General features: G+C 44.8%; 1 protein-coding gene across 6 annotated transcripts in view; it reads left to right on the top strand.

Moving 5' to 3' along the window:
• Positions 1-12155, top strand: part of SYCP2L (synaptonemal complex protein 2 like) — a 1177754-nt gene that overhangs the window by 387338 nt on the left and 778261 nt on the right. For all 6 annotated transcript variants that reach the window (XM_085606974.1, XM_085606977.1, XM_085606975.1 and 3 more), the window contains exon 12: positions 3215-3307. In XM_085606974.1, the coding sequence (XP_085463100.1) occupies positions 3215-3307 (93 nt within the window). The remainder of the gene's footprint in view (positions 1-3214; positions 3308-12155) is intronic.

Raw genomic sequence — 12155 nt, 5'->3', positions numbered from 1 at the left:
TGACTTCCTGTGTCTTTCTTTGAGACTGCTTCACCAAGGACAAGAGGTGATGCAGATCAGACTCTGGAACTGCCACTAGGTGGCATTTTGAGTAACATAAGGAACTGTAGAAGAGGGTGGTCCCTGGCAAGATGTTACCAGAGTCATAGCACGCTGTACAAGAACTTTGATATTGGATAGATGCATTATAGACACGTGTAGAAAAATGTATATTGAGTCCTTTCAGTCGACATTAGCAGAAGTTTGACTTGCAGCTGGAATGATTTTTCCAGTAAGGAGAATAGAGTGCAGCCAGATTCACAAATTGTCTTTGGAGTTTATACTACATTTAGGTGTTGTACCTTTTACTCTTGTAAGATCGGAAAACCTCTCTCCTCAGCACCCTGCTTTCTTTTACTAGTTGCCCATGTTTCCCTCTTGTCCTTTTGCTTACCATGTCCAATATTGGAACACGCAAAGTCAAGCCCATTAGGAACATATCAGTAGGGTGAAGGAAGCACACAACAGAAAAAGCTGGAAAAAACAATAGTTCATGTCCTTGCATAAAATCCTAAAAGTCAGAAGTCTTTGGTTACCTCCATCACCTCAGTCAAGTGATTATTTCCAAATAATGCTGAATAAGCACAATGTTAGTCATAAAGAAGCAAGGAAGAGAAGTGATGCTGAGGTTGAAATGAATCTACCAACCATAGCATCTCCCATGATTATAGTATTGGGTATTAATCGTAGGTCTCAAATTAAAGGAAACGGGGGCATACAATTCTGAAAAGGAATCCACGTCTTAAAGGAATAAGATCTGGTTTTGTCAGCATAACGATTAGAACATTTCTCGTATGTTTCTAAGGGGAATCGTAGATGACTATCTCTGATCTCAATTTATAATTTAGAGTTATTTATACTCTGCAGTTGTCATGAACCCTTACACTAGAAGCTAAAGTAGGGATTGCAACTGGCCCCTATGGACCGATAAGCTGGGTTACACCAGAACACTGGCTATTTCCATTTGTTCATAAATTGCCTAGGTGGCAAATTACTTATTGTAACTGCTGACATCACTACCATAACACTTAATTGGAAACCATCTTACAATCATTGTTTTCGAAAAGTGGTCCAATAGCCCTTACTAGTTTGCATTGAAGGTAAACATACGTGATAATTAATCCTTTTGAGTTTAAATAATTTGCAAATTGTTGAACTTTAAAAATGTATTTTAGTGCAAAAATAAAAGGGAATGCCAAGTTCAAAACCTTCTTCAGCATTTCAGAGCCCTGACTTAACAAATGTGTGTATATTTTGATTTAGCTAATCCAGCAGAGAAAGGATATGTTGAATTTGTATACATGGATTATTCCCTCATATACTTCCTCCTCTCCCAGTGTAGGTTCATCTCTATGTCTCTGTGTCTACAGTTTGGCATAATATTATCCTGATTGATTTTTTTAATATCGATAGGTGATTCCACAGTACATTTGTTATTTTTTAGCCTGATACAGTTGTTTGTAAAATGGATGGGAAGTTACTAGCTCATATTATAAGATTTGTGTTTGTTTTCCAACTGCTTGTTATTAGAAAACTTAAGTATTGTAATCCTAAAAAGAATTTCCTTAAAAGCAAGGTAACCAGTTAGCCACTTTTCTGTTGCTAAGACTTCTATTTGCAAGAAAGCCCCACAAATGTTCTTACCAATGTTCGAAACGGCTGGTTAGCGAATGTGGACTCTCGATTTTCAGGGATCAATGCACTAACTCACTGCATCTGTCTCATGAAGTGTTCAGGCAGGAGGTCGCATTTATGCTCTTTAGAGCCCCTATACCAGCGAGTCCTTGGTGTGAAGCCGCAAGAAGCTGTTGCTGGAGGGTAACTGGGAATAGGGTCGCCAATGGCTAAGTTTTGGATATGCACTTTAAAGACAGCACGTATGCACAAAAATTAATATGGCAGTAGTGGCTGAGTTGTCCTCCCTCTCCCAACCTTTGACACAACACACAGCTCATATCAGAAATATACTAGGTCCTATGTCTCTTATTTATAGTGGTTTACACATATTGTCATAAATGACTTTCACAAGAGCCTCTCGGGCTGAAAGAGGGATGAGCAATCATTTAGCGTTGGAGTTTTTCTTTTTTTTGGGAGGAGTTCTATATAGCACGAACTAGACCCGAAAGTATCAGAGCACTTTACATGAGCACCAGTTATGTTGCAGAAGGACACATTCGTTTCTGTTAGGCACTGGAAGATTAAGTTATTTGCGCAGAATCACAGGACGTTGAGCGTTCCTGACAAGACTTAACCTGGTTCCCTAGCTTCCAGATCGACTGCCCTAGCCGTTAGGCCACATCCTCCCCCCTTAAGTGGAACGTATAATACTAAAGGCAGTAGGACAACTTTTGTTTGGGTTTAGGGCGTAAGACTGCAGAGATGTTGAAAAAAGTTCCACAACTCGAGGCATCGAGATGGGTAGGGTTAGTGTGGTGCAATTGGATATCCTAGAGATGGTGGCCTGGAATGATAACTTTTCTTGTAGTAGTCCCTGTAGGTCTGGTAAAATGTAGAAGCTGCAATCACAACCAACTATACTCTGCAGAGTACATGCAAGTTCACTGCGAATGTAATGCTAAACGTGTGAATTTGATCTATATTTCTCCATTATGTTAGAATTCTTAGTTGTGTGATTATCACGATATTTGAACTTATGAAAAATGGTGGGCTGGACAAGAAAGCTATTTGTATCCATAGATATCTGGTATTGGTAAGTGGTATTGAGCCATAAGCGTCAGTGGCACAATCCACAGCATCTGTTAACCTGATGATGCTGCAACATGACATCACTTGTTTGATTGCCCCTCGAATTAGAAACCTCTTTCTATTGATCATGTAGAAGAGCTACATAATTGTAACTGAATATGTATGCATTTATTTAAGATTTAGGCTTAAGTTGATTTTGTTAGCTTTGCCACATCTTCATTTTACCAGTGTTTTATGTTGTTGGAAATGTTTGTCTTGAAGGGCATACATCAAATATGTATATCTATTTAATGCTCAAGTATTCCGAGATGGTTTGTGTTGGAAGTCTCTTAATACCAAAACTCTATCTAGAACGCTTCTCACTGCCAAGTAACATGCTCTAAACTCTCTTCATGCTTGTCCTAAATGTACATATCTGAGTGGATAAAGCACCATCTTTGTATTTCTCACTTGGATTCTATTTTCACAGTTAAGAAAGCCTGTAGACGGCAACCTGGAAAAGTTCTGGGTTGATTTCAACATTGGAAGTCAAAGCATAAGTTTCCTTATAGATAATGCAGCGGTAAGGGCAACTTATTTATTCCTCTAATCAATGTGCTTCTGAATGAAAAACCAGATTTTTAGGTTTAGAGCTGTGCTTATGAAATCTCTTGTATTTAATATATCTTAAAAGGGGGCTCTTATAAGTTTCCATAGCCGAATTACTGTGTTCATTTGCTTTTCTGAGGCACTTTTTGTGTTAACTTCCCCTGGCTGCACGCATCTACAATACTTGTACTAACACTGTTCACACTGTTTAAGTGCCATTGACTGTCCAGATAAGATCTCATTCCATGGAAAAGGCAGACTGCTGCTGGAATACTTGCTTTCTATTACTTAGATGTGTAAAGCAGATGCTTTGGCCTTAGAATGTTTAAGGCATTTCTAATTCATGCCTCAGTACCTTTCTTTGCACTTTGTAGACATTATCTGATAGATGTTTTCGGCGTAATCAATTTGGTCATTATGATCAAATTCTAAATGTAATAAACATTGCACGTAAAAAGAAGTTACAAGAGCTATGATAGATGTTGCTACTAAACGGGCAGTCACAAGTGCAGTTATCTAGCAAGTGCTAGGGTCATGATTTTAATAGTGCAGCAGGTGCAGTGGCCCCTGGTCCAAATGCTCTAGGCACCCTACTGAACACAGATTATTGCTATATTTTACAACTCAGAAGGCAGTCACAAGTGCAGTTATCTTTCAGGCACTAGGGTCATGATTTCAATGTTGCAGCAGGTGAAGTAGCACCAGCCCCAACGTTGTCAGAACGCCTCTAAACACATAATATTGCTATATTTGACTGCTAAACCGCCAGTCAAAATTGCAGTTACCTTGCAGTTAAAAGATCTTGATTTAAATGGAGCAGCAGGTGCAGTGGCATTGGGACCAAAAGCTTTAGGCACCCCACTAAACCCAGATTAATGCTACAATTTAAAATTAAGCAGGCAGTAACGAGTGCCGTTTCCTTGCAGTCAACAGGGTCATGATTTCAATGGTTCGGCAGGTGCAGTGACAGCAGGACCAAAAGTTGTCAGAACGCCTTCAAACACATAATATTGCTATGTTTGACTACTAAACAGGCAGTCACAATTGCAGTTACCTTGCAGTTAAAAGGGACTTGATTTGAATGGTGAAGCAGGTGCAGTGGTACCGGGGTCAAAAACTCTAGGGACCCCACTAAACCCAGATTATTGCTACAATTTAAAACTAAACAGGCAGTCATAGGTGCAGTTACCTTGCAGATAACAAGGTCATGATTTGAATGGTGCAGTGGCACCGGGCTCAAAAGTTGTCAGAACTCTTCTAAAAAGCTAATATTGCTATTTCATACTACTTGACATGCAGTCACAATTGCCATTGTCTTGCAGTTGAAAGGGGCTTGATTTAAATGGTGCAGCAGGGGCAGTGGCACCGGGCCCAAAATGTGTCCTGACCGCCTCCAAATACCTAATATTGCTATAGTTTACTACTATACAGGCTGTCACAATAGCAGTTGCCTTGCAGTCGAAAGGACTTGATTTAAATGGTGAAGCAGGTGCAGTGGCACTGGGCCCAAAAGTAGCCAGAATTGCTCTAAACACCTAATATTGCTATTTTTTTACAACTAAACAGGCAGTCACAAGTGCAGGTATCTAGCAAGTGCTAGGGTCATGATTTTAATAGTGCAGCAGGCGCAGTGGCCCCAGATCCAAAAGCTCTAGGCACCCTACTAAACCGACATTATTGCTATATTTTACAACTAAACAGGCAGTCACAAGTGCAGTTATCTTTCAGGCACTAGGGTCAAGATTTGAATGTTGCAGCAGGTGCAGTAGCACCAGCCCCAATGTTTTCAGAACGCCTCTAAACACATAATATTGCTATATTTGACTGCTAAACAGGCAGTCAAAATTACAGTTACCTTGCAGTTAAAAGATCTTGATTTAAATGGTGCAGCAGGTACAGTGGCACTGGTACCAAAAACTTTAGGCACCCCACTGAACCCAGCTTATTCCTACAATTTAAAACTAAGCAGGCAGTCACAAGTGCTGTTACTTTGCATTCAACAGGGTCATGATTTCAATGGGCAGCAGGTGCAGTGGCACGAGGACCAGTAGCTCCAGGCACCCCACTAAAGACAGATGATTGCTATATTTTACTACCAAACATCCAGTCATAAGTGCAGTTATCTTTCAGACAAAACGGGTCATGATTTGAATGGTGATACTAAACAGGCAGTCACAAGTGCAGTTCTCCAGTATTGGGGTGTCTTTCATAGATTCAAATGCTTGAATATTCCCCGTCGTCGAAGTGGGAGTCCCACGGTACATAAAAAAGCAATAAGCCTCATCTATATATATCTATATCTCTCTATCTCTATATATATATATATATATGAATAAAATACATATATAAATAAACATTATATATTTTAAAATAACATACAAAGTCAAAAGTACCATAGGATAACATTGACACATAGGAATGCATTGAAAAAGAAATCACTTTACTGACATATCCATGTCGTTTTTATAGTCCAAACTCCAGCCAATCAGGCGCAAACACCCTCTAGAACCTTCTCCTCAGAAGCTCAGGCCCTCAGATGTTCTACCGCACGTCGTGTGAAAGGAGTCTCCCTGAGCTCTGCTCAGTTTTTCTCTGGTTTTGGATAGCTTCAGTTTTTCCTGATGTCTTCAAGTAAGAAGTCTCTTTTCCGTCCTTGCGCTTCTTGTGGGAAGTTGAGGCTCTTTTCAGAGGACCCTCACAAGAAATGTATATACGGCCTCTATCCAGACCATGAGGTAGGAAACTGCAAAATTTGCAGGAATTTTTCTCAGAAGACTCCAAAGGAAAGAGAGGGCCACCTCCTTCTGTGGCTACAGAAGTTGAAAGTCACAGATAATCCTCTCTCTTACGCCGAAAGTGTGGCTTCTGGACGCACTGGAGCCTACTCTAAGCGTAGCAGTGTGCATGACTTGCCCTCCCCCTTTCTTAAAAAGAGGAAGCTTCACCTTCTGGAGGTTGCTAAAGTGCCACTACACTCTGCTGCAACGCCTACGAGATTTCACTCTCAGGCGTCTGTGGCTCTCCCAGCGCATGTTTCCTCTCATAAACGTGCTAGACCGTCGACGGGCTCGTCGACGGTCACTCCATCGACGAAATCTGCTGCTTATAGTACTTCGTCGACGACGGCTTCCAGCAGGTTCCTTATGCCGTCGACGGTGGCTTCGTCGACACTATCTTCGTCGACGTTGGTTTGTGTCTCCTTAAAATCTGTCTCGTCGACGATTCCTATATCTTCGTCGACGACGAAGAAACCTGTGGCTGTCCCATCGACATCTAAATCTTCATCGACGATCAAGAAGAGATCCTCCTCGTCGACGATGACTAAGGCTTCGTCGACGGCGGCTTCGTCGACGGTGGTGGCTTTGTCGACGGTGGTGGCTTTGTCGACGGTGGTGGCTTCGTCGACGGTGGTGGCTTCGTCGACGGTGGCTTCGTCGACAGTGGATTCGTCGACGGTGGTGGCTTCATAGACGGCGTTGGCTAGTTCGTCGACGGCAGGTCTCTCGTCCACGCCAAATTTTGCATCTCTTCCATTGGTGCCTGTTTCTACGCCAACGCCTGCTTCTGTCGATGATTCACTCCTGCAGCGTCGTCACGCTGTTTTGGATTCCATTACAGTGCCACCAGCCACTCAACCACCGCCACAACTGTTTCCCTCTGGCAATGAAGATGATTCTGCCTCGGATGATGAAATACATAACACATTCCGGGCTGCTCGCAGTCCATCGGAACTTTTCATAAAGTGTCAAGATTACGACGATGAGGACCACGAGGACCTTTATTATCAGGAGGAAGAGGAGGAACCTCCTGCGCAGATTCCGATGGCACAGTTGCCATTATCCCGCATCTCTAATCTTCAATTTATGCTGGAGGATTACAACCGCCGTTTCCCACCTTCTTCCCATGGCTCTCCACGAGAAGCGCCTCCAAACACTCCAGCTCCTCCTCTGCCGGCAGCGGAACCAACACCAACCGTCCCTTTACTAGTACCTCCTATAGAGGGTGATGCTGATGTCCTTCCGGTTAGAGAAGACGGTGAACTCCTGGTTGATGATGATACTATGGCTGATTGGGACGATTACCAGATAAATTCGCCGTCTCCGCCTCCGGGGTCACCAGTGAATTCTCCTCCTGTTGATATCACAGGTTTCCATCAATTGATGGAAAGGGCGGCACAGCGTTTTCATCTCCCAATGGTAGTGAGAGAGGAGGATTGCTTTTTATATGATTTTAAAACTCAGCCGCAGAAGCAGGTTCGGGCTGTGCCCATAGTTGATTTCATCTGGAAAGAGGGTATGAAATTGATGAAAACACCAAATTCAATTCCTGCAGTTCTCCCGCGGTTGGAGAAGAAATATAAGGCTCCAGACTCTTCTCCTGCTTGCCTGGTATCCCAGCCAAAGCCGGATTCTGTGATAACCCAGGCGGCACAACGTCGCTCAAGGAATCCGTCTTCTCCGCTTACCTCTCCACCTGACCGTGATGGGCATCGCTTGGATGCCATTGGAATTTATTTCAACCATGGCCTCTACAACTGTCAGAGAAGCGAATTCCCTAGCCATCTTGGGTCGCTACGACCGCCAAATGTGGTCCGACATGGCTGCTTTCATAAACCTCATCCCAGAGCCCTCTTGAGCGGACGCTTTAAAGATTCTTCAGGAGGGAGGAAGAGCATCTTCTGAGATAATCGATTGCTCTGTGGATATTGCCTCAACTGGTTTTCGCCAGATAGCTGGGGCAGGTGTTCTAAGGAGGCAGGGTTGGCTTCGCTCTACTTCTTTTCGCCAGGAAGTCCAGGCGAAAATCCTTGACATGCCCTTTGAGGGGGAGTCGCTGTTTGGCCAGCACGTGGCTGAGGCGCTCCAAACAATAAAAAAGGACACGGAAAATGCTCGTTCCCTTGGCACGCTGCAGTTTAAAAGACAGCCTTTTTGGGGTGCTCGCGGACGCAGCACTTAATTCCTCCTTTCGTGGCGGATCAACACAAGACCGCCCATACAATCAAGGCAATCGGCGTTTTTCCTCCCAGATTCCCTAGTCTTATCGACAACAGACTAACAAGTCCTACAGGGGATAGTCTAGCTATCGGGGAACCTCTTCCAAGAAACAATGACTTTCTTTGCTTACACCCCCCTCCTCTCAAGGCCCCCCCTATCAGAGTTGGAGGATGAATCTCGAAATTCTTTTCAAATTGGTCGCTAATAACTTCAGACCGTTGTGTATTGGACATTGTTTCAAAAGGCCATGCTCTGGAATTCGTTAAATTCCCTCGGAACTCCCCCCCCCCAACCGGTCCTCCTCCCGCTCATCTCAAGGAGCTTTTCCAACAAATCAAACTAATGCTCAAAAAAGGGGCCATCGAAGTGGTTCCAAAGACTCAGAGGGGGCTGGGTTTCTATTCCAGTTTTTTCCTCATGCTAAAGAAGTCTGGAGAGTGGCGCCCTATCCTCGACCTGAGGGCTCTGAACAAGTTTCTAAAGGATCAGACTTTCCGCATGCTTACACTGAGGGAAATTCTTCGGCTCCTCTCTCAAGACGACTTCTTGTCGACAATCGATCTTCAGGATGCCTATTTCCATGTGCTGATTCTACCACACCACAGAAAATACCTGCGCTTCCGTGTAGGCCAGAGAGACTTTCAATTCAGAGTCCTGCCCTTTGGGCTCCGCTCCGCCCCCGGGTCTTTACGGAGGTCCTCGCCCTGGTGGTTGCCTATCTACGATTGCGAGGCATTCAAATCTTCCCATATTTGGACGATTGTCTAATAAAGTCTCAGTCTTACCATCAGGCATCCTTAGAAACTCAGTTTTGTCAGACTCTGTTCCAATCTCTGGGACTGTCAGTCAACACACTAAAATCTCAGTTCACGCCAGCTCCTCACAGAACTTTCCTAAGCGCTAATCTCAATACCTCCATGGCCATGGCTTTTGTTTCCGACGAGCGGCAGAAGCGGGTCCTGCAGCTCGCAGCTCATATCAGATCAAAACGGTCCGTTTCAGTCCGCATCTTGAAGTCCTTTCTGGGGATGGCGTCCTCCTGCATTTCTTTGATCCCACATTGCAGACTGAAGGGTCGTCCAATTCAGGAAGAACTGGACAAGCAGTGACGTCAGGTGTATGGTTCATTCAGCGACCAGATCTTCGTCACCGCTCGCATGGAACAAGCTCTGCGCTGGTGGACGCAACCTCGCAACATCGCAGCCGGCACTTCCTTCTTGGCAAGGGCAACAGAGCTCGTCCTTACCACAGATGCCTCCCTGGAAGGGTGGGGCGGTCACCTTCAAGGATTGTCCATCAAAGGCAAGTGGAATCTGTCCCAACATTCTTGGCACATCAACAGGCTAGAACTGATGGCGATCTTCCTTGCACTCAAATCGTTTTGGCTTCTGCTTCAAGGGGAATCAGTGCTCATTCAAACGGACACCACCACGAGCATGCACTATCTAAACAAGCAGGGCGGTACCAAATCTCCGCTGCTTTCCCAGCTAGCTCGGAAGATCTGGGATTGGGCCATAGTCCATCAGTTCATGCTAACAGCAGGCCACCTACCAGGCATTTCCAACATTCTGGTGGATTCTCTCAGCAGGTCTGCGTTATCGACCCGCGAGTGGGAATTGCATCAGCCGACTCTGGACTTCGTCTTCCGCCTCTGGGGTCACCCGGGCTTGGATCTCTTTGCAACTCCACAGAACAGCAAATGCCAGTCTTACGCAAGTTGGCTTCCCCACAGCGGGTCATGCGGGAATGCCCTTTCGATGGACTGGTGCAAAATATTTGCCTACGCTTTTCCGCCAATCCCGCTGGTACCTTGAATGTTGTGGAAAATGCGGAGACAACCATGCCACATTCTCCTGATTGCTCCCCGGTGGCCTCGGCAGGCATGGTTCTCGGAGTTACTGCTCCTCTCACAATGCAAGCCCATCCTTCTTCGCCCCCGGCCGGACCTTCTCACGATGAACAACGGTCGGATCTGCCATCCGAACCCCAGTTCGCTCAAATTGTCGGCCTGGAACCTGAGCAGCACCTTGAATTTGCTCACTTAAATATTTTGCCTGCCTGCAGAGAGGTTCTTGCCAGGGCGCGGGCGCCTTCCACGGTGAAGACCTACAAACTAAAGTGGAAACGCTTCTGCCATTGGTGTTTGTCTGCTAACAGCCACCCAATGCACGCCTCTCCGGCACAGCTTCTGCCTTTCTTTTTGCAGTTGGCACAGTCAGGACTTTCTCATTCCACTCAAAGTCTTTTTGGCAGCAATTTCTCGTTTTCGCCAGGACGGCTCTTCCTCTCTCTATTCATCTAGAGTGATTCAACAGTTCTTTAAGGGATTGTTCTGGATGTTTCCACCCATTCGGCGTCCCCCGCCCACATGGCGTCTTAACATCGTTTTGCTGCAACTTATGAAGGCGCCCTTTGAGCCAATCCACTCAGCAGATTTTAAATTCTTGACCTGGAACGTTGTCCTCCTGCTTGCTCTGACTTCCTCACGTCGAGTGAGTGACATTCACGCCTTCACAATCCAGCCTCCTTTCCTCCAATTTAAATCGGACTGTTATCCTTCGAACTAACCCAGCTTTCATGCCGTAGGTGCCGTCCGACTTTCATCTTAATGAGCCTGTGATTTTAAAAACCTTTTTTCCCTCATCCGCAATCTCCAGCGGAACAGAGTCTGCATTCTTTGAACTTATAGAGATGCCTCAAATTTTATATTAGCAGAACGGCACCCTTTCGCCAATCTGACCAACTGTTCGTTGCCTATGGACGAACCTGTAAGGGACATTCTGTTACCAAGCCAACAATTGCACGTTGGATTTCTTCAGCGATATCATTCTGCCATCAGAAGGCTGGCCGGCCTCTTACTTCTGGAGTGAGGGCGCATTCTACAAGGGCGATGTCTTCTTCTACTGCCCTATTCGCTGGTGTGCCGATTCATCAAATCTGCCGGGCAGCTACGTGGTCCAGCAGGCACACTTTCATGAGGCACTACTGCCTGGAGGCGATCAACAAAGCCGATACAGCAGTGGGCCAAGCAGTTATTCATAATCTTTTCAAATAAGGTGAGCCTCTGTTACTTCCCTCCTCCTTGGGTTGTTATTCATGCAACTTTGATACTGCCTCTTCAGGCTGCAGAGTACTGCTCACTATTCTGTTCAAGCATGTGAATCTATGAAAGACACCCCAATACTGGAGAAGAACAAATGTTACTTACCGGTAAACTGTGGTTCTCCAGTATTGGTGTCTTTCATAGATTCACATGCGACCCACCCTTCCTCCCCTCAGAGACTCTTCTCCTCATAGACTCTTTTGTCACTCTTGTGCTACGAAAATCTGAGGGCCTGAGCTTCTGAGGAGAAGGTTCTAGAGGGTGTTTGCGCCTGCTTGACTGGAGTTTGGACTATAAAAACGACATGGATATGTCTGTAAAGTGATTTCTTTTTCAATGCATTCCTATGTGTCATTGTTATCCTATGGTACTTTTGACTTTGTATGTTATTTTAAAATATATAATGTTTATTTATATATGTATTTTATTCATATATATATATAGATGAGGCTTATTGCTTTTTTTATGTACCGTGGGACTCCCACTTCGACGGGGAAAATTCAAGCATGTGAATCTATGAAAGACACCAATACTGGAGAACCACAGTTTACAGGTAAGTAACATTTGTTCTTATCTAGCAAGTGCTAGGGTCATGATTTTAATAGTGCAGCAGGTGCAGTGGCCCCTGGTCCAAATCCTCTAGGCACCCTACTGAACACAGATTATTGCTATATTTTACAACTCAGAAGGCAGTCACAAGTGCAGGTATCTTTCAGGCACTA

The sequence above is a fragment of the Triturus cristatus genome, chromosome 5_2 (assembly GCF_964204655.1).
Source record: "Triturus cristatus chromosome 5_2, aTriCri1.1, whole genome shotgun sequence".
Classification (NCBI taxonomy): Eukaryota; Metazoa; Chordata; class Amphibia; order Caudata; family Salamandridae; genus Triturus; species Triturus cristatus.
The sequence above is the reverse complement of the archived record's forward strand: the minus strand, read 5'-3'. Positions and strand labels throughout refer to the sequence as shown.